The sequence below is a fragment of the Octodon degus genome, unplaced genomic scaffold (genome assembly GCF_000260255.1).
Source record: "Octodon degus isolate 3935 unplaced genomic scaffold, OctDeg1.0 scaffold00089, whole genome shotgun sequence".
NCBI lineage: Eukaryota > Metazoa > Chordata > Mammalia > Rodentia > Octodontidae > Octodon > Octodon degus.
In genome coordinates, this window is record NW_004524665.1 from 7,862,314 (window position 1) to 7,888,101 (window position 25,788).

Genomic DNA, 25,788 nt, shown 5'->3' on the forward strand with positions numbered 1-25,788 from the left:
AACTGCTTTCATCACATCCCATAAATTCCGATAAGTTGTGGATGAATTTTCATTGAATTGTAGATATTGTTGAATTTCTTGTTTAATTTCATCTGTAAACCATTGATTGCTGAGTAGGGTGTTGTTTAATTTCCATGTATTTAGGAGAGTTTTCTGGTTCCTTTTGTCGTTTATTTCCAGTTTCATTGCACTGTGGTCAGATAATGTACATGGGATAATTGCTGTTTTCTTGCATATACTTAAGCATGACCTATGTACTAGTATGTGGTCTATTTTAGAAAATGATCCATGTGCAGCTGAAAGAAATGTGTATTCTGCTGTGGTTGGGTGAAACACTCTGTATATGTCTACCAAGGCCATTTGTTCCAAGCTCTGGTTCAGTTGTGCTACTTTGCTAATTTTTTGTCTGGTTGATCTGTCTTTTTGGGAGAAGGGGGTGTTAAGGTCTCCTGTTAAGACTGTTGTATTGGATATTAGATTTTTCATGTCTGTTAAGGTTTTCCCTATATAGTTGGGTGCTCCTGTGTTTGGTGCATACATCTTTATGATTGTTATTTCTTCCTCTTGAATTTTTCCTCTAACTAGTATATAGTGGCCTTCTTTATTTCATTTGATCATTCTTGGTTTGAAGTTGAGACTGTCTGAGATCAAGACTGCTACCCCTGCTTTTTTCTGAAGTGCTGGGGCATGTAGTATTGTTTTCCATCCTTTGACTTTCAGCCTGTGAGTTTCTTTATGAGTTAAATGTGTTTCTTGTATACAGCATATTGTTGGGTTTTGTTTCCTAATCCACTGTACCAATCTATTTCTCATAATTGGTGAATTGAGTCCATTTACATTGATGGTTATAATTGAGATGTGTTGACTTATGATTGACATGTTATTTATTTATTTATTTTTGTGGAACCGGGGATTGAACTCAGGCCTTTGTGCTTGCCAGGCAAGCGCTTATTCTACTGGGATATCTCCCCAGCCCCGATTGACATGTTATTTAAATGCTGTTTTTTAACTTTTTTTCTCCTGTGTTTGTTTGCCCTATTTAGTGGGTTTCTTCTGTTCTTGTTGGTGGAGTTCTGATCATTTTGGTCCCTCTCTAGAACATCTTTCAGTAGTCTGTGTAGGGTTGGTTTTGTCATCATGAAATTCTTTAGTTGTTCTTTGTCATGGAAGTATTTCACTTCTCCATCAAACTTGAACAAGATTTTTACAGGGAATAATAGTCTGGGTTGGAATTTGTTTTCATAGAGGACTTGACATAGTGTTCCATGCTCTTCTTGCCTTCATAGTTTGTGAAGAAAAGTTGGCCGTAAATTCTGATGGGTTTTCCTTTGAATGTGATCTGCTTCTTTTCTCTAGTGGCTTTCAATATGATATTCTTGTGTTGGATTTCTGGGATCTTGACTATTATATGTCTCTGTGTGTTTTTAATTGGGTTGAAGTTATTTTGGAGTTCTGTATGCTTTGGTTACCTGAGTACCAGATTGTTTCCTTAGATTTGGGAAGTTTTCTGCTATTACTTCTGCCCATATTCTTTTTATATCATTTGTATTGACTCCTTCATTCTCACTGATGCCTGTTAGTCTCACATTGTTCATCTTTCCTTTTTTTTTTTTTTTTCTTTTTTGGAACTGGGGATTGAACTCAGGTCCTTGCGCTTGCCAGGGAAGCACGTATTCCACTGAGCCATCTCCCTGGCCCCACATTGTTCATCTTTACATCGTCTTACAGGTGATGAATTATTTTTTCCTGCGTCCTTGTTTTTAAAAGATCTTTTCTTACCTTTTCACTAACTGCACCAGTGTCTTCAATGCAGAAGTTTTTTTTTTTTTTTGTAGCTCCCCATTGACCTGCAGCAGCGCTGGTCTGGGTTGCCTTGAGTATGTGGGAATGGAACCACCGCTCAAAGAAACTGACTGCCTCCTTTAAGCAGGCACTTAAACAACTGAGCTAATGGGCGGGCCCCCAAAATGGAATAAGGATTTTTTTTTTTTGTTCCTCGCATGCCTTCAGGGCACGTTGGCCAGCGGGCGAGTTGTGAGGTTCGAACTCCAGCCACCTGAGGCTGACAGCTTTGTTTAAACAGCCACTTAAAGGACTGAGCTAGGCCCAGGCTCAGTGTCTTCAAGATCTGAAACTATCTTCACTTTCACTCAAATGATTTTTGCAGGCTTGTGATTGAAATTTTAAGTTCTTCTCATCTCTTTGACTCTGCTTCATGTCATCTATTTCTTTCCTATATTGCTCATTCAAGGAATCCATCTTTTTTAATCTCCTGTATTTTTTTTATCAATGTCTTCTTTAGAAGCAGTTATTAATTCTTTTACTGCAGAGTTTTTTACAGATTGGGTTTCTTCTTTATATTTCTGTATTTGATTCTTTAGTTCAGGTGCTATGAATTGAGAGATTTCTTTTTTCATTTCAGACACTAATCCTGGTTTGAGTTCGTTTAAACCTTTCTGCAGTTGCTTATTTACTTCCAACACTAACAATTCATATATTTCAGTTAAGCTAGTGTCCACTGCATTTGTTCTGGGTGGGCATTGTGTTTCCTCCATATGTTTCTGCATATGATTCTTAAGTTCAGATGCTATGAATTCAGAGTTTTGGGGTTTTTTTGTTTGTTTGTTCCAGAAATTAATTCTGCTCTGAGTTCCTCTATATCTCTCTGCTGTTGTTTATTTACTTCTGACATTATTGATTCATTTATTTCAGCTGAGCTAGTGTCCTCTGCACTTGTTATGGGTAGGCTCAAGGCCTGAGATTGCATTTTGTTCCTTGTCTTTATCATTTTGTATAGCACTGACCTCTGACCTTTGGTGCAATTATGTCTTTATCACTTAATGAAATTTGGGTACTGATATACCAGGTTCTAGGTCATGCAGTTGTGCCTGACTTGGGTCTGGCTACTGTGCTCAGCTCCTTATTGTTGTTGCTCTTGGAGGTGGGCCTGCTGTACCCCTCTGGTAAGATGATCTGTTCCTGGATCAGCTGTGTGGTTTTGACCCTAGTCTCACTGCAGGGACTTTAGCTGCAGGGTTTTACCTCAAGCCTGTATGCCAGGTCTGGTCTGGGTCTGAAGAGGTATGAGGAGCAGGGGCAAGAGAACGCAGAAGCTGTTCCACACACTCACCAGTGCTGTGCTTTGGTGGGTCTGCAGGACTCCCAGGAATGTGGCGGAAGTTCTCACTCACAAGATGGGCTGTGCTGGGTCTGGCCAGGCGGGGGAGGACCAGAGAACGCACGGGGAAAGTCCTCTCTCAGGCAGCGGGCCTAGGCTTGGAGCGGTGGGCGGGCGCAGGACAGAGCAGAAGCTCTCCCCCAACACTCCCAGGGGAGTTGGTCGGATATGGAGCAGGCCCAAGGTGCGGCGGAAGTTCTCACTCAGAGGGCGGACTGTGCTCTTTTTTTTTTTTTTTGGACAGGGTGTACAGGATCTCACTGTAGTGATCCTCCTGTTTACAGCCTCCCAAATGCTGGGATTATGCTGCCATGCCCAGTCTCTGGCATCTCATCGCACCCCAGGGTAGGGCCGGCAGGGCAGGCCCAGGGATCAAACTCCTGGCCCCTATGTCTGCCTGAGCAGGTACTTTAATCCACTGAGCTATGTGGCCAGCCCTAGATAAGTCTTGAGAAGTATTTATACATTTATATTTCTTTTTTTTTTTTTTTTTTTTGTTTTGTGAAAGGTTTGATTTTAGACAGAGGCTCCCTGGTTGGCCCATGCTGGGCTCAAACTCCTGATTCTCTAGCCTCACTTCTAAAGTAATAGATTATAGATGTGGGCCAGTGTATCTGGCTTATAAATTGTATACGTATTCTTAATTTAAATTTATCAGTACAATTTAGGTATACATTCATTACAAGGAATTTGTGTATCTGATGTGTCTTGATTTCCTTTTATTTTTCCTCCATTCCCATCCCCTTTTCAAACTCCCTTCCCATTCACAGAGCTCAGTTTTCATTTTATCCTTCTTATTTTTTCTTTCCCTTCCCATCTCTCTTTTCCTTTTGAAAAATTTCTGTTTCACCATGTCTGTTGTACATTTATACAGGTATAAATATTGTATTGTCTTTCTGGTGTAAGAAACTCAAAATATTTAAATAAGAACATAAGGTTTGGGGCCAGGGAGATAGCTCAGTAGAATAAGCACTTGCCTGGGAAGTTCAAGGGCCTGAGTTCAATCCCCAGTTCCTCCCAAAAAAAGATAAAGTTCATCATTTAACTATAAAGGTTTCAATTTTATCTTTATGGCTGAGTAATACTTCATTACGTTAAAAATCACATCTTTTTTAATTCATTCATTGGTTGATGGGCATGAGTTACTTCCAAAATTTAAGTATTACAAACTGTGCCACCATAAACATGGGTGCATATATATCTCTGTGATATGATGCTTTTATTTCTTCTGGAAAGACACCCAGAAGGGGAATAGCTGGGTCAACTGGGACTGCACATCCTAGTTTTTCGAAGAATTGCCACTCTGATTTCAGCAGCTGCTGCACCAGCCTACACTCAATAAGCAGTTTTGTTTTTTGCATCTGTTATTTATGTTTTTGTCTCATTTACTGTATTATTTCTGCCCTACTTTCTTGAGGTTTAATTTATTCTACTTTTTGTAGTTTTTCAAAATAGACTCTTAGGCCAAGTGTGATGACACATGCCTATAATACCAGTACTCAGTGAGCTGAGGCAGGAGGATCATTGCGAGTTCAAGACCAGCCTGGGCTACAAAGTGAGCTGAAGGCTATCCTGCACTGCATAGCATAACCCTAACTCAAAAAAAAAAAAAAAAGTATAGGCCCTTAAGTCATTGGTTGCAATATAAGCTTTATAATATTATATAATGTAAGCTTTATAATAGAAGCATGTAAAGCTATGTATTTCACAGCTACAAATCACAAATTACCTATGTGCTTTTTTTCTTTTCTTTGAGGCGGTACCAGGAATTGAACCCAGGGCCTTCATACTGAGCTATATCCTAGTCTTTATCTTTTGAGACATGCTTTTACAGAGTTGCCCAGGCTGGGCTTAAACTTGCAGTCTTTCTGCCTTAGCTTCCTAGAGAATTTGGATTATAAGTGTACACAACGCCCAGTAATATGTGGTATTTTCAGAACCATTGAGTTTGAAATTTTTCTTAATCACCATTGTGATATATTTCACCCGTGGATTATTTTACAAATATGTTAATTTCCAAATACTAAGAGACTTTTTTTTTTTTTTTTTTGGTACCAAGGATCAAACTCAGAACCTTGTGCTTGCCAGGCAGGTATATATGCAACTGAGCTATCTCCCTGACCTGAGAGTTTCCTTTTTATAAATTATTTTTATTCTGTATAGTTCTATAACATACTTAGCATATTTAGGCTTGTGACCATGATGGAGTAACAGATGACATTGGATATGCTGCGGTGCCATTAAGCAATTTAAAAGCTAGGTTCTGTGTGTGAAATGACTGTTTTGTGACACTGGACAATGAGTAATGTAGAACTGTGAGTTCTGTGGGGGAAAAAAGGAAATACGTAGCCTGAGCACTGTGATAGCCAGACTTCCTGCTTGGAGGCACACTGCTTACCATGGAGTAAGGGTGCCAAGCAAGACAGAGATCTGAGTTGAAATAGAGATGAAAGCTCAGAAAAGCTACAGCAGTTATGCTGACAAAAGTCCAGAAAACTGTCCAGGATCCCCTTGAAATGTGTCAAATACTGATGTGTGTCTAGTTAAAGCTCATGGGGCTAGTCTATATTGTAACCTTAAAATATGCACATCTCTGGGGAGATAGCTGGGTGGGCTAAGCACCTGCTTAGCAAGAACAAGGACCCAGGTTTGATCCCTAGTACCACATGCCATGCCAACCACTGAAACTGGGTGTGGTGGCACATGCCTGTAATCCCAGTGCCGGGGAGGCTGAGACAGGATCAATTTGAGTCCAAGCTGCATAGTGAGACCCTATACCAAATATAAATGAATGATTTAAAAAATATGCACATCTCTGTTCCAAGTGCCCTGCTCAGAAATAGATGTCAGGCAAGGACTTGTGAAAATATGGTGGGAGATGGGGGGAGGGCAGAAAAAAGTTGAAGTTCTGTGTCCACATACCTGCATTTTTAAAGAATATTTCTCAGCATTGTAAAGCTATAAAGATACCTTTTTATTAAATTCCCTAAAACTTGTGTTCATCTATGTGATAAACTAATAAACTCTATAACATTTTGGTGGTAGTTTGTCCTTAAATTAATTTCACTGATGTCACATAATAACTACATTTAAATTTTAAAATTAAGGGTAATGCTAGTGTACATAATTTAGGTCATGTATCCATTGAGGACAATTTAATAATTTAGCAATTTAAGTAATATTTAAGGTGCCTGCCCCTTAGCTCAATTGTTTAAGTAGCTGCTTCAACAAAGCAGTCAGCCTCAGGTTGCTGCGGTTTGATCCCTACAACTCCAGGCAGTCAAACATGCCCTGAAGGCATTCTGAGCCAGCCAAAAAAAAACCCTTAAATAATATTTAAGGTAAAAGTACGTAGGAAGGGGCTGGGGAGATGGCTCAGTGGAATAAATGCTTCCGTGGCAAGCACAAGGGCCTGAGATCAATCCCTGGTTCCGGAAAAAAAAAAAAAAAAAAAAAAGTACGTAGGAACTAATGAGATAAAAGAATTGCAAGATCCTAGTTTGGGAAAGGATGGAATCCCCAAGAAGTAAGCCTAGCAGTAGAGCAACTTTTACCCCAAAAAGATCTTCTAAACTGGAAGAAATGATAGGTTTGTTTTGGAAAGCCTAAGGAGGGTAGAACAAAAGTCTTTCTGCATCAAAAATGGGAACTTGGTAAGCTGTCTCCTCTAGTATGCTTAGGATCCCAAGGCTATTCCCTAGAATTCAAGTAAACCAGCCCTTTTACAAACCTCTGGGGGGACCTAGAAAAATATCAGATACTACTTGGGATAAAGGGATTCCAGATTACTAGTTCCCTATAACACCCAACAACAGCAAACAAAAAAATTCTCTCTCTTTGGTTTTTTGTTTTTTTTTTTTTTAATTTGTTTGTTTGTTTTGTCTTTTTTAGTTGAGGCTCATTTTTTGTGTTTGGTACTGAGGACCAAACAATCTTGCTAGGCAAGTGTTCTACTCTGAGCTAAATCCCCAGCCCTAAAAATTCTCTTTGAGAGGAGATAACATCATACTTCAGTTAGGTTATTTATGTACACAATTTATCAGATATGTGGCATATAATCAAATAAAAGCCAGGAACTTAAAATTATATCATGAACAAGAAAACAATAGACAATACAGACAGCATCCCTAATCCAAATCTCAAATGCTCAAAACCTTTTTAGACTTGAGAACATTGTGAAAGTTTGGATTATGGATGTTCAACTGATAAAGTTTGTGCTAATGTTCCAAAATCTGAAAGCCTCTTAAGTAACATGTATTGATAGTTTCCTTTTATTACTAAAAGATGCTCTACATTATATGAGTGCACCATATCTTTGATTTTTAGTAAGTTTTTAAGTTCTTTTGGAAATAACTGCATAGGAGTCACATTACTGTCTGTTAAGATTGTTTCTTTCCTGGCTTTTAAAAGTTTTTTCTTCAAAGTCTTAAAATTGTCTTGGCTGGGGAGATAGCTCAGTGGTCTAAAGTGCCTGCCTGGCAAGCTCAAAGGCCTGAGTTTGATCCCCAGTATTGCTTGCTGTACGAGCCCTGGAATCCCAGCTCGAATGCACCGTACTGGTCACCAAAACTGGGTGTGGTGGTGCACACTTGTAATCCTAGCACTGGGGAAGCTAAGACAGGAGGATCACTACAAGTCTGAACTGTGTAGTGAGACCCTGTACCAAATAAATAGATTTTTTAAAAAAGATTGTCATGCTTGTTTACATTTAGCTATCAATTCATGATTTTTAAAGCGTTTCAGATGTTCTGCCAGCTTTATGGTTGGACCTCTGATATTATAATTCTTTTTTTTTTTTTTTATAGTACTGGCAATCAAATTTGGGACCTTGTACTTGCCGGGCAGGTGCTTATGCTGCTGAAATATCTCTCTGGCCCCTGATATTAGAATTCTTGACTGTAACTACTAATGTGTTAAACTCCTCTCCAATTTCTAATAGTTTTAATATAGTGCAAGTATAATAATAGTTCAATATTTATACCTTTTCTAGAATATTCATCCTTTAATGATGCAGGCTACTGCACTGATGGAGACAGCTTCTGGTAAAGGCTGTTACAGCAATGGAGGAAACAGAGGTGAGAGTCCAGGCCTGTTGTCTTGTTTGGGTGGAGAGAGATGTTAGATGCTAAATGTAATTGTGGTAGACAGTTTAAAATAGTCTTCAAAAATAGGTACCTAAGACATTTTTAATCTAGACAAGCAAATGTAAAATACTGGAAATAAAACCTACCAGATATAAATATCTTATGATGGTATCATAAAGCAATATTATACTGTTGTACAAAAAGATAATAGGATAATAAACAGAAATAGGCCCATAGAAAAGTATGAAACAGAAGCAGAAAGATTTCAGAATACAATAAAGATGCTACTTAAAGATGTTGATCTGCTCTTCACCACTGTGATTAAACCTCTGAGTTAAACAGATTCAACCAGGAAAAGGTTTATTGTCCTCATGGTTTTAGAGGTTCACCTCTAGGCCTCATCATTTGGGCATATGGTAATGCAAAGGATCATGGTGGAAAGATGTGGTGGAGCAGAACTGCTAACCTTATAGCAGCCAGGAAAAGGAAAGAACAAGGGGCCAGAGACAAGGTATGCCCTTCCCAGGCACAGCTCCACAAGCCAGTTCCTCTGACCAGGCCATCTCCGAAGTTTCTACCGTCTCCCAGTAGTGCTGCCAGCTAGGGACCACTCCTTCAACACATGAGCCTTGAAAGCTCTTCCAGATCCAAATTACAGGATAGCAAACTCAAAACAGTGGGCAGGGTAGCATGTGGCCATGCATTTTAGAAAAAAGTCAAGTTAGATTCCTACCTTATGGTAGAAAGAAAAATTAATTCTATACACTATTTAAAAAGCTAAGAGAATAAATTGTAGGTGAATATTTTTATAATTATATATAGGGAAGGCCAAAGGTGCAAAATCCAAAAGTTGTAGCGACTGATCTATTTTCTTAAAGGCTTTGGTATGACAATATACCACAAAAATTTAAAGAGAACCAGGTGTATGCCTGTAATCCTAGCTACTAGGGAAGCTGAGATAGGAAGGTTGTAAGTTTCAGGCCACCTGAGCGACTTAAGGAATGCTATCTGAAAACAAACGGGCTGGAAATATAGTTGAGGAGTATAGTGCTTTTCTTGGATACGGAAGACAGGTTTGACCCCCAGTACTGGGAAGAAAAGTTTAAAAATAAGCAATAAACTGATTCACATGTAAGTATCAAAGCCAAAGAACTAGTATTCAGAATATATGAAGAACTCCGATATAGTCTTTTACCCATAGACCTGTATTTATAAGATCTTACTAGACATTGACATCTGGATATTTTATTACTAACCTCAAATTCCCCTTTCCCAAGCCAGACTCCATCTTGCTCCTTTTCCATCTTGCTTTTCATCTTCATGTTCTAAACCTACTCTTCACGAAGTCCCTATTTAATAGCTCTGAATATTTTCATTCAACTATAGTCAGTCCCAAGTTAAAATCAGCATTATCATACAGTGATATTCAAGCATGTAATGGCCAGTTGATAAGGCATGAGATCAGTTTAGCTGGTCATGAGGAATTTTTTAAATGAATTAAAATACGTTGCACATAGTGCAATGATTGTCTTATAAAATTTTTCATTTGTGTATGTGCCCACTGAGTCATGATACAAAATGCATTTCTAGTTGTGGTCTTAGTTAAAAAATGAAAACTACTGCTCTTTCTCTTCACCTTGCTGCCAATTCTAATCTGCCGCCAAGATGTCACTTGTGGCACTTCTACACCTGCCTCACTGTACTCCCTCCTCTGCTCTTGGCCCCTGGCCTTCACTCACCTTCCTAAAGCCTGATTCTCCTTATTGCCTTAGCTGTCTGCAGCCCAGTTCCAGTCACCTGCTTACTCTTTAGAAGCCTTGCCTTAAAGAGCCAGACTCCTTAGCATATCATAAAAGCCCTTTTCAGTCAAGAGTTCCTGTCACACTTTTTTTACTTTTTTTTTTTTTTAGGGAAAGGTCTACAGGGTGTTCGGGGTCTCACTACTAGATCGAACTCAGAGTGATCCACCTCTTTCCAGCCTCCCAAGACTGGGATTATAGGCGCATGCCACCATACCCAGTCTTAGTGCACCAGGAAGCAGGGCTGGCACAGCAGGCCTAGGGATTGAACCCCTGGCCCCTGTGCCTACTTGAAGGCACTTTAATCCGCTGAGCTATTTGGCCGGCACTCCTGTCACACTGTTAGAGGGTTTTTTACTCCTAGAAGGCTGGCCTGCAATTCCCTAAAATGTCCTGTTCTTTCACATAGCTAACTGTACTAGCTGCTGGATTTGCCTAAGATAGTTTTGTCTATTTTGTTTCAAATAATTTTACATGTACTTTTCTCTGCAGTCTGTTTCTCCTTTCTTATCAAATTTACCTGCTATAGCAATACATCTATGTCAGTACTTTGGTTTACCTGTATTATATTTGTGTATGTTTATCTTTGACCCTTGTGAAAGCATGAGGATTTGAGGCAGCACCTGTGTCTACTTTACTTTTGTTTATATAATGCCTGAGGTTGGGATACACTCAAAGGTTTCCTAAATAACTTTTATTAGAAAAAAGTTTTATTAGCCCTCTCAAACAGAGTGGCTACCCTACAAATAGAAAAGTTGGCCATTGAAAAAAATCTTGGTTAGTGTATTAGCTCAGGTTGCTATACAAAGTGCCATTGACTGAGCTGCCTAACAAGTTTATTTACTCAGAGTTCTGGGAATTGGTACAAATATGGTCAGGTTCTCTGAGGTATTTCTTGCTATCTTTGTGTGTGTGTGTGTGTGTGTGGTACTGGGGATTGAACTCATGACCTTGAACTTGCCAGGCAAGCACTTATTCTACTGAGCTATCTCCCCAGCCTTCTTGCTATCTTACAGATAACTACATTCTATATCCTTGCATGAGCAAAAGGGAAAGTAGCTCTCTGTGTCTCTTATAAGGACACCAATCCCATCCTAAGGTCCTGCTCTCATACTCTTATCAAACCTAATTACCTCTAAAGTCTCCATCTCTGTAACATCCATTGTAGGGAGCATACTTTAATTTATAGCAGCTACCATAGAGGGAATTTGCATTTATATTACACATGCATAATGTAAAAAGTATTTCTGCATTGAGAATATCTTGGACCAGGTAGTGATCTTTATAAAATCTTATATATAGGATCTTTCTGTTCATATTCTGAAATGTTTATGTTAATATTTATTTTTTGTCAGATATATCTTCTATTTTTAAGAAATCTTCCAATAGTGTCAATGAAGTCAAACCAACATATCCTTATGACAACTATGGTTCCTTGGCACTAGAGCAAGGAGCTAATGACAAAGAAGTCAGAAATAATAGCACAACAAGTTTATTAGAATCATCTTTTTCAGAACATCAAGCCACTAACATACAGAGTGCTCACTCTCAGTCAAGCGAGTTTGAAGACAGTATTGACGATGCTTGTTTGAATGAAACATACTCTATATATCGTTCAGAGTCACAACTGAAGAGTGAAAACATTACTAATTTAAATTCAGAATTATATCCTGAAGTGGAAAAAGGAGACGAAGTATTTTTTGATATTTTGGAACCTCAAGGCAATAGGACTGTTGCCTTGGACAGAATTTCTAAGATTTCAGATGATGATTCTGAAGAAACTGCAGAAGAAGTGCACAAGTGTGGTATAGATGAAGACTCACAGCAAGAATATCACAGTGCAGAGGAACAAGAATATATAACTAACCATCTGTCTTTTGTCCAAGCAAAGACATTAAGTACGTCTAATTTGGAAGTTGTTGAATTAAGAAATTCAGGTTATGAAATCAGCCTAGAAGAAAATCACATTAAATTGGAAAATAGTTCTGTTATCTCTTCAGATTCACTTAATGTTTTTGCAGAAGAATATATACCCTGTGTCTCCAGTGTTCAGAATTGCGATCTGTTAAAAGAGTATTATGAATCAAAGCATGAAAAGTGTAAGGAACAAGAGACTAATTTAATGTATCCCACAGTATTTGATAACATTGTACAGAGAAGCAATTCTCTTGAGAATGAATCTCAGTCTAAGAATGATTACTTGAACCCTCAAAAAACACTAAAAACCAAAATGTACACTAATAAAGAAATGAAATATACAATTTTTGAAAGTGAGGATTTTTGTGGAAATGGAACTGTTAAGAGCAGAATCTCACAGCATCTTGAAAATTCTAGCACATTGCCCCAAGACAAAACTTCAGAGGCACTACAGTGCTCCTGTAAGAATTGCCATACTTTCTGGTCCTCTACTTTTGATGACTCGGTCATCTGTACCTGTGGGTGTTCACGTTATAAAAGCCTACAAAGCACACCTAATGCAGCCTCAAGCTTTTCTGAAGCACCACCAAGGATTGCTGTAAAAGATCAGGGAATCAAAGAGCATAGCTCCCTAAAGGCTATAAATGGCAAAAATATGAATAAAACATACTCTTTGAAAGAAACAAACTCTAAATCAGTGATAGATGCAGCAAATTGTACAGTCGCAGTTCATCAGACAGTGGATGTTAGCACAGATTTTAGGGCTTGTTTCACAACCAGCAGAGCAACAAATGCAAGGCCTACTGTAGTATCTACATCAAGCAACACTGACATAACAATGATGAATAAAAGATGGCCGAGCAAATGGCAAAGTGAAAGACAAAGTATGACTTGTAACACCAATTGGTCATATGGTCAAGACTGTGCAAATGGATCAGTGGCTGCAGCAAAAGGATCAGGAAAATCGCTCTCTAATGACAGTAAAAGACCTGATGGAAATTTCCAAACTAAGGTAAAATCACTGTGATGAATAATGAAAATTTCTTTTACTTTCTAAAATTACTTTAGGGGTCTGGGGTATGGCTCAGGAGCATAGTGCCTGCCTGGCAAGCACAAGGTTGTAAGTTCAATTCCCAGTACAAAAAAAAAAAAAGAATTACTTTAGGCCAGGTGTTTTTTGTTTTGGGGGGTGTGTGTGTGTTCAGGGTCTCACTATAGTCTGGGTGTGATGGTACATGCCTGTAATCTCAGCACTTGGGAGGAGATAGGAAGATTAACTCGAGTTCCCTGTAAAGGCACCCTGGACTACATAGTGAGTTCAAGATCAGCCTGAACTGTATAGCAAGACTGTCTCAAAAAATTATTTTACTTTATAAAGTATATATTAGTGTAATTGTATTTGGTTGATTGTATTGAAGCCTTTGAAAGACAATGCTGGATAAGGAAAGGAGGATAGATTGCCACCAACCTCTATCTTGAGGTGGCAGCTACTGTCTCACAGTCCTTTTAAAATTTAGTTTTGCATTTTATTAGTTTGAAACTCCATGTGTTGTGGACTAGAAATAGCTCAGTGGTAGATTGCTTGCCTAGCATGTGTAAGACCCTAGGTTTGATCCCTAGCAATGTTAAAAAAAAAAAAAAAAAGATCATTTAAGATGTATTTGTCAAATATTAATGGGTTACTTTAAAATTTAGGTTTTCCTGGAATTAAAAACATGTGATAACACAGACTTAAAGAAATGTCTTGAAAGGTAAGTCAGATGTATAATCTTGCAGATGTACATGCAAAACCTTGATATTATTTGTTTTGTGTGTAACATGTTTAACCATATAATAATAGCTAAAAGGAACATTAGGCTGGGAAGCTAGTGCAGCAGGCATTTAGAGACACTACAGCACTCCTGTAAGAATTACAAAGCTTCCTAGTCTACTTTTGATGGCTAGGTCATCTGTACCTGTGGATGTTCATGTTATAAAAGCCTACAATGCACACCTAACCCAGGGATTTAGAGACACTATAGCACTGTAGAGATACACCTTTTAAGTGTTCCCTATCTCTGAGATCAAAAAAAGGAACATTAAGAAATTATCTGGTTCAAGGGCCAGCCAGATAGCTCTACAAATTAAAGCACCTGTTTAGGCAGCAGATACAGGAGCCGGGGTTCAATCCCCAGTGTGCCATGCCAGCCCTGCCCCCAGAGCATGCTGAGACGATGGAGACTGGGTGTGGTGGTACACGCCTATAATCCCAGCTCTTGGGCAGCTAAAAACAGGAAGATCACTAGGAGTCTGATCTGTGTAGTAAGACCCTGTAGACACTGAACTACATTAGAAAAGAAGAAAAGCAATTGTCTTCAGTGATTTTTCTTACAATGACTATTGAAACAGTACAGTTTATTAAAACTTTTTACTTGAGAGACTAGTCTCAATAATTCCTTCAGTTTTGTGGAATCTTTACTTATTCAAACAAAATGTATACTGATTTTTTTGTTCTTGCTTTTGATTCCCCAGTAGACCAAAACAAAATGACACCTTTAGAAAGTTTTATGCTTGAAGTGTAGTGACATTTACTAAAGTAATTTTATTTTAATTCAATATATCATTTTACTTTGTACTTACTTAAAACATTATGGAGAACCAAGAAGTGAAAGGGGAGAGAGACAGCAGGAAGTATCTGAAGAGCCAAGTTAATTACCATGCTCTGAAGTCATTTTTTTCTTTATTTTTATGTATTTAGTACAGGGTGTATAAGGTCTCACTACACAGATAGGACTCGTAATGATTGTCCTGTTTTCAGCGTCCCAAACACTGAAATTATAGGCACACCAGTACACCCAGTGTCAATCGCCATCTCAGCGTGCCTGGGGTGGGAGGGCAGCATGGTCCACCAGGGATCAAATCCTGGCCCCTGCATCTGCCTAAGTCCTAAGTAGGCACTTTAGTCCGCTGAGCTATCTGGCTGGCCCCTCATTTATTCTTCTTTTTTTTTTTAATTTTATTTATTTATTTGTGTGTGTGTGTGTGTGTGTGGCCAGCTCAGCCCACCAGGGGGCGGGGCTGGCTGGCATGTGCTGGTGGGGGATTGAACCGCGGTCCATGTGCTTTGCTTAGCTTAGCTTGTTCTAAGTAGGTGCTTTAGACCACTGAGCCATCTCACCAGCCCTCATTTATTATTTATTCTCCAAATGTTTATTTATTTGAAGAATATTTTAAAAATACATGTTTTTAGTCTTGTTCTTTTGTAGTGTTGAAGATCCAACTCAGATCCTTCCTCATGCTAGGCAAATCCTGTACTATTAAGCTATAGCCCCACCCTATTTGGTAATGTTTAATCTAGTCTTCCAGGGGCCAGGGAGATAGCTCAGTAGAACAAGCCTTCCCTGACAAGTGTGTCCCTGGCAAGCACAAGGCCCTGAGTTCAATCCCTGGTACCACAAAAATAAATAAATAAATAAAAATCTAGTATTCCAACTCTGTAAACTTAAATAGAAGAGTTGGTTTCCAGAACAGCTAGCAGTTGCAACCAGTAACAAGTACATACTTTTTTTTTTTTTTTTTTTTTTTTTTTTGGTGGAACCAGGGATTGAACTCAGGTCCTGGCGCTTGCCAGGGAAGCGCTTATTCCACTGAGCCATCTCCCCAGCCCCAAGTACATACTTCTAAAAGTTTAACACTCAAAAGTTCTGGGGGTGGCTAGGGATTTGGCTCAGCAGTAGAATGCTTGCCTAGCAAGCTGAAAGCCCTGGGTTTGGTCCTTGGCACCAAAAACAAAAAATAACCTCCCCTAAAAAAATAAAATAAAATAAACCTCCCCTCAAAAGTCTTTTGAATTTTTGTGTACTACCACAGCAAAATATTTGCTTGTATTAGTGACCCTGAATTATTAAGAAATACAAATTACCTATTTTCTGTTGAAGGTAATATAGTTAACAATTTCATCCTGGAATGTTTATAACTTTAAAAAGATCACAATCAAACCTTGATTCAGGTTGAAAACAAAATCTGTTCATTCCAGATGGATGACGCCATTACCTTAACTTGAAATTCTTTTTTTTTTTTTTTTTTTCCGAATCGGGGATTGAACTCAGGCCCTTGCACTTGCCAGGGAAGCACTTAATCCACTGAGCCATCTCCCCGGCGGCTTTGAAATTCTTCTTGGGTTAAAAAAAAAAAAAAGTACAATTCGTAAATTGTATACTTCTTTGACTCAGAAAGAATCTGTCTCCAACTCCTGATACCCTTGTTTTGTGAAACTGTTACTTCTCCCTGCAGCGCCTTCATCTTTAGTAAGAAGTGATTTAACCTCAAGAGGGAAATGGGTATACTTTTTTTCCCCCATAATTTTATTGAGAAACAAGTAACAGTGAGACAGTTTCAAATCAAATTGGTAGGACAGTTTCAATAATTAACACATTGCATACTCTTCCTAGTGGTTATTATACAAGATGCAGACGTGATACTCTATTTACAAACACTATTAGAAAAAATCCCTCTATTCATTGAATTTAGGGAATGTAACTATATATCCTAACCATTTTGAATACACAGTTATAAAATGGTCATTCATCTGTATCCCTTTTTTTTTTGTTTAGTTCAAAATATTACAGGTGTGTGATATTCCAAAATAGTCCAGTAGTCCATAATAGTATTGGGTCTTCCACTTGACTGGCAATGTCAGAAGTTGTTGACCTGAGTCCCCTACAGCTCAACATAACAACATGGCTTTATTTCTTTTTGTTTGTTTGTTTTGGTTTGGTGTTGGCTTTATTTCTTAAACTTTGTTTTTATACTTTTCTGCTGGATGGTTAAGACCAAGATAAAGCAAGACCTATTAACAAGAATTGTAGCTTTTGGATCTGATAAGGTCAGTCAAATCCCCTCAGGATTTATCCTGAGACCCTGTACCTCAGTTTATGGATCCTTTGTCAGTGTCAGCCATGTGGATGAGTCATGACCATTGCTTGGCCAATGTGCTGTCTGTGAAAGCCTGAAAGAATGTTTTCTCTCTATGTGACTCTCCTTAGGCACACTCTACATCATTGATCACTTTCCGCTTTGGCTCCATAATCTCCTTGATCAGAAAATTTGGGACACTACCGAGTTACATGACTTTACAGTACAAGTTCTCATATGTCCTGAGTCTTAATTGACCTTGGAAAACTAGGGCCTAAGTGTTGGCTTTCCTTGCAGGCCTCCTTTTTCTCTAATTTTGGTCTGCAAACTTAGGTTGTTAACCCTCCAGAAGAGAAGTTTGTTATTACCATACAACCTAGGCTGTTAAGCTTAACCTCACTATCTATCTGAATATCAAACATCTTAGGCATAACATGAAACAGGCATTTTTCATCAAGTATTGGTATGTTAAACTTTAAGTCCCTACAGAATATGATGAAAAATTTTTTAATTAAAATATATTTTAAAAAGTACATCCATGGGATCTCATACTTACTAAGTATTAGCAATTTGAGGCATTCAGTAAACAAAAGCTAGTGTTTAAAAAAATAAAAACAAAGCATCAGATTTATAAGTAAATGTTAATGAAATATATGACTATACAAGCAGGTTTGCAATATCTTAATTTAAACTAAAAGGTACATTTCACTGTTAAATCTGTCTGCATGTACAGATAAATGGAAAAATAAAAATGTAAGAGTCTGGGTGGGAAGAATACAAAACAGTTTGAGGATGGGAAGAGAAATCTAGGATTGAGGGAATAAATACAAAGAGATCTTTCTTTTAAAGTACAGGTCTACAGCAGATAAAGCAAGATGTTAAAATCGCAGTGGTGGACTGTTTTATAATTTCCTATACTTTTCTGTGGCTTTTACTGTTTTATTAAATAATGCTGAGTATAAAAAAAGGGAAACGGAAGAAATTTTAAATCTGCTTGTGGAATGTATCGTTACAGTAGAAAAATGTTTGGAATCTTACCTATTCCTGTTATTTTTTAAAGGGAGTTTCAAATTTCTGAAGAGATGGTGAAGGATCTACCTTCAAAGCGCTGTAAAAGAATAATGCAGAGAGCTATAGAAGCAGAGTTATACCTTTTAAGTGTTCGCTATCAGATGTGCCATCGTCACTGTTGTGATATTTACAAATTTGTCATGGAAAATAAAGGATTAAACAGGTGTTTATAAACTCTTAAATCTGTATTTTCATGCAAATTTATTACTAGTTTATTCTGAGAATTTTTTGTTGTTTTGGTTTTTTTCGGTACAGGGGATTGAACTCAGGACCTTGCGCTTGCCAGGCAAGTGTTTATTCTACTGAGCTAACTCCCCAGCCTTCTTTTTTTTTTTTTTTTCCTTTTTTTCCAGACAGGGTCTTGCTATATAGTTCAGGTTGGCCTCAAACTCATGATGATCTTTGCCTCAGTCTTCTGAGTGCTGGGATTATACGTATACGCCACCACACCCAGCTTTAATTTTTATTTTAGGGGCCAGGGAGATGGCTCAGTGGAATAAGCGCTTCCCTGGCAAGTGCAAGGGCCTGACTTCAATCCCCGGTTCCGCAAAAAAAAGTGTAAGGCAGATTTTTATTTTAAAGTGCAAAGTGAGGAGTAGGTTGTGATGGGGATTGTCAACTATCTTAAGGGTAATGGAGTTCAAAAAGTAATGTCATGGATAGGCAATAATGCAGTGGTGGGAACAGTAGATTAGAAAGTCCTTACACTTTCAGAGTTCAAGGATGAAATTAGGGTTTTTTTATGATGGTCTACCATATTCTCTCTAGATTATGTATCAGTGTTTACTTGTACTGCCCCATAAGTATACATCTACTGTAGTCCCTTTTATTCAACATTAAAAGAAAATTTAAAGATCTAGTAGATTTAAAACTAACTGTATAATATATTAGTGTTAAATGGATGACTCAGGCCCTAATAATTTAGTTTTATGAACTTTGAACAGGAATTTACAAAGTAATTCTGCTAAGAAGGAATTAGAATCAACACTGCTGTCTATTTTAGAAGAATTAAATGTTAAATATATGAATCTAAATAAAAAAATACTCAAGGGCATACCATTAGAAGAGCTGCCCCCTTTGTCAATAGAATCAAAGTTACTGACAACCTTCTCTACTTTGGTTTCTGTGGTACGTATATTTTTATTTGTACATATTTATGTATAGATACATAGTTACATTGTGATGAGTTGGTGCGCATAGAACGTCTTAATTCGTTTTCATCCCCTACATATATATGTTTTAAGAATAAGTTTTACTTCATTTACGCAGAAAATACCTTTTTGTGTTAAAGAGAATTAAAAAATATTAACTGTATAGAATTTCAAAACGATAGGAAATGGTTGTTATACTGCGTATTATCTTCCAAGTAGGTGTTCATGTTGCCAGCTGTAGGCATGCAAATTGATTTTTAAAAAATTGTTAAAGAACAACTGGGCAGGACTGGAGACACAGCTCAGCAGCATGAGTGCTTGCCTGGCAAGCACAAGGTCCTGTGTTCGATCCTCAGTACTGAAGAAAAAAAAAAAAAAAAAAAAAAGAACAACTGGGTCCCTTTGTTCTCCTTTCACCATTCTCTCTGTTCCTGATACCACCCCATGATCTTTAGTAAATATAACTACTTACTGTTAAAAGAAAAAAAAAAAACTGGAATGAGGGAAGGGAGAAAAGAAAAGGGGAAAAAATATATACACATATATATACACACATGCAAGATAGCTAAGGTAATTATTACTAATTTCTATTCATTGGAAGTATGATTTATTGCTTTGTTGAAAGAAAACACTAAATTTTTTCCTTTGTCCTCTTTACAGCTAATGAAAGAAGAATCACATGTGTAAGTTATGTCATCTTAGAATTTCATTGCTATGAAAAATTGCTTAATTCAGTGAACTTTAAATTTTGTTTAGTGTCTGTTCAGAAAATTGATAAACCCTGTAATGAAATGCTTGTTTTTAGCTTTTCAGGAGCAGTTTCTGAAGTAGGTAATCAGACTGCATCTGATGATGAGGTCTCTCCAAGGCGAAAAAACGTGCACTCTCAAGTGAGGTTTTTTAAAAGTTCATTCCGTTTAAAGCCTTAATTCTATGGCCTAAGTAAATTGTAACTTTCAGAAACCCTGCCATCCTTCTTTTTATCTTTACTGGTTTACTTTGTATATTCCCATTTGAGGGATATAACTGATTAAAAGGAACTAATGGTCATTTAAGGCTATCCTGAACAAACAAATGTTGACAGTATATTTGGTGACTAGAGTGATTGTATGATTTATCATCAAACCTGGAGATTCAGAGGATAGAACTAATGTTAATAATTGACCCTAACAGTAGGTATAAACGTGCAGTATCCCAGGAAGACTATGAAAGTTTGCTGCCATACTGAGCCAGTGTGGTTAAGACTACAGTGTAATTAAAACTTACACCTTGATCTCATGACGTAAAACAGTATTCCATTCATTTTTATCAAGGCAGAGGTTTTCTCTTTCTTTATTAAATGTCTTAGATTTTCTTAATATCTTTTGTTACCCTGAGAAATTGTTAGGAGACAATCAAGAAAGATGGTTTAATTGATATAAGAACACTGTAGATTGTGAAATAATATATAAACATAAATTATGTTCCATTTTTAAATGAGGAGGCCATAGATGGGAAAGGTAAAGTCCCTGTTCGTGCTGATCTGTTATTTGAATTATTTTACTTAATTTCTATAAGCTGGGCATCAAACCCAGGATCTTGTATATGCTAGGCAAGCACAACTGAGATATACTCCCAGCTCCTAGAGTAATTTATTTAATTGCTTAGGTAGATACTTGGTTTTTTGTTTTGTTTTTTAATTTTATATATTTAATACAGGGTCTCACTACTCAGCTCAGACTCATAGTGATCCTCCTGTTTTCAGCCTCCCCAGGACTGGGATTACAGATGTGTGCCACCATGCCCAGACTCGGTCACCAGCTGAGCGTGCTCCAGTGGTGGTGCTGGTGGGATATGCAGTATCGAGGATCGAACCCTGGTCCATGTACTTGCCTAGGCAGGTGCTTAGTTCACTGAGCTATATCTTACCAGCCCTGGTACTTGTTTATTTATTGAGGGATTTTGCAATATATACTAGGGAATGAGTCCAGGACCCGAGCTACATCCCAAGTCCAGTTTTCATTTTAAATTTGAGACAGGATCTTGCCTAGTGCCCAAGATGTCCAGCACAGGCATGAATGTGCAATCCTCCCCTTCCAGAGTGTGGGGATCCCAAGTGTGTGCCACCATCATTATCCCTAAAGTGAGCTTAAATAATACTCTAAAATGAATTCCAAATCCAAAAATAAATAGCTAAGATGTATTCTTTTCTACTAAGAGAAATGATTAAAGTAAATTGCCTTATCAAATTATTTTGTTGTTGAACAGTTACTTTTTAGAAAAAGGAAATCTCAGGGGTAGAAGATGTAGCTCAGTGTTAAAGTGCTTGCATGCCACAAGTGAAGCTCTGGGTTTGTTTTCCTGCACTAGAAGTAAAAAATTAAATAAACCTCAGTTCTCTACAGGACTTAACAGCCTTAAAACTAGATATAAGACCTAGAACTTGGCAAATGCCATAATCAGAAAAGAAATTCTCCATGGCACATCATAGTCAAAATCCCAGAAGTCCAGCATAAGAACAGAATTTTCAAAGTGATTAGAAAGGGGGCCTGTCCCTAGCTCAGTTCTTTAAGTGGCTGCTTCCACAAAGTGATTAGAAAGAAGAAACAAATCACTTACAAAGGTAAACCCATTAGAATTACAGCAAACTTCTCAACACAAACCTTAAAATCCAAGAGAGGTTGAATTGTTTTAAGCCCTGAAAAAAAAAAAAAAAAAAACACCTTCCAATCTAGACTGATCTATACTACAAAATTGTCTTTCAGAATTGATGGAGAGGGGCTGGTGAGATGGCTCAGTGGTCTAAAGCACCTACTTAGAACAAGCTTAGCAAAGCACAGGGACCACGGTTCAAACCCCCAGCACCACATGCCAGCCAGCCCTGTCCGCTGGTGGACTGAGCTGGCCACACACACACACACACACACACACACACACACACACACATAAATAAATAAAATTTTTAAAAAAATTGATGGAGAAATAAGGTCTTTCTATGATAAAAAGCATCTTAAGCAATTAATGACCAAACCAGCACTCCAAAAAACTTTCAAAGATACCCTAGAATGAGACAGGCCAAAAATGAAATGAATGCATGATTAGTAACGAGCAGTTAATCAGAAAATAAAACAAATCAACAGGAAAATAATACAGTGGATGGAAACAATTCAGTACTTCTCAGTAATATGTGAGTAGTTTTAACTCCCCAGCAAAAGACTTATTGGCAGGCTGCATGAAAATCCAGTAGTATGCCATAAATGACAAACGTTTTTAATTCCAAAGCAAAATTCATAGACCAAAAATCATAGGATATATAAAGTATTACATGCTCTGGGAACCTCAAAATGAGCAAAAGTAGCTATCCTGTTTTTAGACAAAGTGGACTTCAAGCCAGAACTACTCATAAGAGGCAAAGGTCACTACATGTTTGGCTAAGGGAACAATTCAAAAGGAAGAAGTAACAATTACAAGTATACCTGCACTGAACACTGGCATACCCAGCTTTATAAAACAAACCCTACTGGACATAAAGATCATATAAACATCAGTACAGTTGTAACAGAGGACCCAAATACTCTACTGTTACGAATTGACCAACTAGACCTAAGAATATTAAAATAGTTGAGGCTGGGGGTGTGGCAGTCTAAGCACCTGCCTGGCAAGCACTGGGTTCAATCCCTGGTACCACATGCTATATGGCCTAAAAATGCCCATTTTGGTAGCTGGCACACACCTGTAATCCCAGCACTGCAGAGGCTGAGACAGGAGGATCACTACAAATCTGAGCTATGTAGTGAGACCCTATACCAAATTAATTTAACTTAACTAAATAAAAAGATTTTTAATATCATAGTTGAACCATAGTTTTGGTTTTTTTAAAATTTTTTTTGATGTTTCCTTTAGTTTTTTATTTTTAATGGTTAGCTCAGCCCACCCTGGGGGCGGGGCTGGCATGGCATGTGGTACTGGGGATCAAACCAAGGTCCCTGCGTGCTTGCCTAAGCTTACCTAAGCAGGTGCTTTAGACCACTGAGCTATCTCGCCAGCCCTGAACCATAGTTTTGTACAAACAATTCATAATCTACAGTGTTCCACCACACAGCAGAATGCACATTTTTTAGCAGCAATACATAGATCACATGTACACCAAAGCAGACCACATATTTGCCCATAAAGCATAAATGCAAAGAATTTAAGCCCAGCATGGTGGCATATGCCTCTAATCCCATCACTGAAAGCTAAGGCAAGAGGCTCACAGAGTTCACAACCATCCCAAGCTGCATATTGAATTCAGTGCCTGCCTCAGCTATATAGCCAGGCCTTGTCTCAGCAAAAAAAGAAACTTATTCCATGCATATTATCAGATGATAGTACAATGAAACTAGAAATTAATAGCAAAACCATAAAAGGTATGCAAACATGGAAATTAAACAGTACACTTGGGGCTGGAGAGATGGCTCAGTGGTCTAGAGCACCTTCTTGGAATGGGCTTGGCAAAGCACAGGGACCGCGGTTCGATCCCCCAGCACCACATGCCAGCCAGCCCCGCCCCCTGGTGGGCTGAGCTGGCCACACACACACTAAATGAATGTAATAAATAAATAAACAGCGGAATATATTTAAAAAAATGTACTTATAAAAAATAAATAAATAAATAAAATAAACAGTACACTCATGAAGAATCAGTGGCTCACCGAAGAAATCACAAATTTAAGAGTTCATAGAGCCAAGCAATACTATGCCACAACCAGTGGCATAATGGAAGCACTCCTAAGAGAGAGGTATACAGCTGTGAATGGCCAAATTAGAAAAAAGAAGTGAGTTTTAATAATCTAGGGATGCACAAACTCCTAGGAAAACAGGAACAAGCAAAGTGAAAACGATTAAGGAAATTATAAAAATCAGCAGAAATTAATGAAATTGAGACCAAAGAATAGAATCAGTGAATCAAAAATCTGTAAATAATAGAAAACCTCTTAGCAAATCTTACCGAAAAGGTCCTGTCAGAGTAGTTAGAAACCAAAAAAGCAAAATCAGGAGAGTCACATGGAGAGAAAAAACATTTTCTCAAGCTTTCACAGAGAGCAAATTGGTCAGGCAATGGCTGTGACTCATCCTCATGTCAAGACACTGACAAAAGAAAAAGAAAAAAACAAGCAAAATCACAACAGACACCATTGCCGTTTAGAAGATTATTAGTAACTACTTTGCAAATCACTTGAATAAAATAAATCCAGAAAAATAGACAGGTTGTTGGATACATATAAATTAGAAAAACTGCAGCAAAATATATAAAAATTTTAAATAGTCCACTTATAGGCAATGAAATTAAAGTAATAAAATCCAGTCAATTTTTAAAAGTCCAGGTCCTGATGGATTCACTTCTGAATTCTATAGGCAGTTCAGGGAAGATCTAATACCATTACTTCTCAAACACTAATGAATTCTAAAGGGAAAGAGTACTGCCAGATTTGTTCCTGGAAGCTAGTGTTATCTGAGTCTAAAATAGAACAAAGACTCAACAACAACAACAAAATTACAGGACATTCTCTTTTAAAAAGATGGAAAGATCCTTAATGAGATGCTGGCAAACAGTGCTACAAGTCATTAAAAAGATCCCAAATCACAAGTAGGCTTCATCCCTGGCATGTGGGATGGTCAACACGTGTCAGTCTGTAAATGGAATAGATCACATAAATAAATGTAAGCAAGGGCAAAAACCATGCCATTTTGATAATTCAGAAAAGGCCTTTGACAAAATCCAATATATCATGATAAAAACCCTGAAGAAGATAGGTATAAAAGAAAACTGACTGTCCACATGCAGAAGGCTGAATCTAGACCCACGTCCTTCACCATGTACTAAATAAAAGTGGGGCAGAAATCTAAAGTAGAAACATGTCGTGTACTGCCAGATAAAACAAAAGTCTCAAAGACGTAAACATAGACCAGGACTTTCTGAACACAGCCCTAGTTGCATAACAACATCAAAAATCAACACGGCAGTGGAGATGGCTCAGTAGAATAAGCGCTTTCCTGGCAAACACAAGGGCAGTTATTCCTCAGATGAAGGACTAATATCTAGAATACTTTTAAAACAAAAAATTAGATAACCCAAAATAAAAGACCCACTCAACAAACAACTGAAATGGACACTTTTCAAAGGAAGTAATATAAATGGTCAATAAATACATGCAAAAGTATTCAGCGTCTCTGCCCGTTAGAGAAAAGCAAACCAAACACAGATTTTACCTCATTCCAGAAACTATGACTATTATTAAGAAATCAAATAATACTGGTGAAGCTCCAGAGAAAGAGGAAACTTCTACTTTGCTTATGGACCTGTAAACTAAATGTACCATTGTGGAAATCAGTAGAGAGATTAGGTATTCCCCTCCTAGGAATAGTCCCAAAGAGGTAAATGTAAAACATACATGACTACGTGCATCCCCGTGTTTTATACTGTCAACTCCAAATAGTTCAGTCTGTCAGGCTGCCTATAAAGGCATCAGGAGATGAACAAGAAAAAAATGTAAATTTCTGCACTGAGCACTACTCTGTCATGAATAACTTAGTCATTTGCAGGAAAATAGATGTACCTTCAAGGCTGTAATGTTAAGTAAAATAAGTTAAACACAAGTTAAATATCACATGGTTTCTCTTATGTGAGAAATCCAATTTGTAAATAAATTAGAAGGCTAAATTTAAAAAAAAAA

General features: G+C 37.7%; 1 protein-coding gene across 1 annotated transcript in view; it reads left to right on the forward strand.

Moving 5' to 3' along the window:
• Rbm44 (RNA binding motif protein 44) overlaps positions 1-25,788 on the forward strand; it is a 57,555-nt gene that overhangs the window by 8,730 nt on the left and 23,037 nt on the right. Inside the window, exons 2-9 of the mRNA XM_023722068.1 lie at positions 8,193-8,253; positions 11,417-12,990; positions 13,674-13,729; positions 15,224-15,259; positions 17,932-18,105; positions 18,887-19,070; positions 19,754-19,776; positions 19,899-19,983. Coding sequence (XP_023577836.1) covers positions 8,205-8,253; positions 11,417-12,990; positions 13,674-13,729; positions 15,224-15,259; positions 17,932-18,105; positions 18,887-19,070; positions 19,754-19,776; positions 19,899-19,983 — 2,181 coding nt within the window. The 5' untranslated portion in view covers positions 8,193-8,204. The remainder of the gene's footprint in view (positions 1-8,192; positions 8,254-11,416; positions 12,991-13,673; positions 13,730-15,223; positions 15,260-17,931; positions 18,106-18,886; positions 19,071-19,753; positions 19,777-19,898; positions 19,984-25,788) is intronic.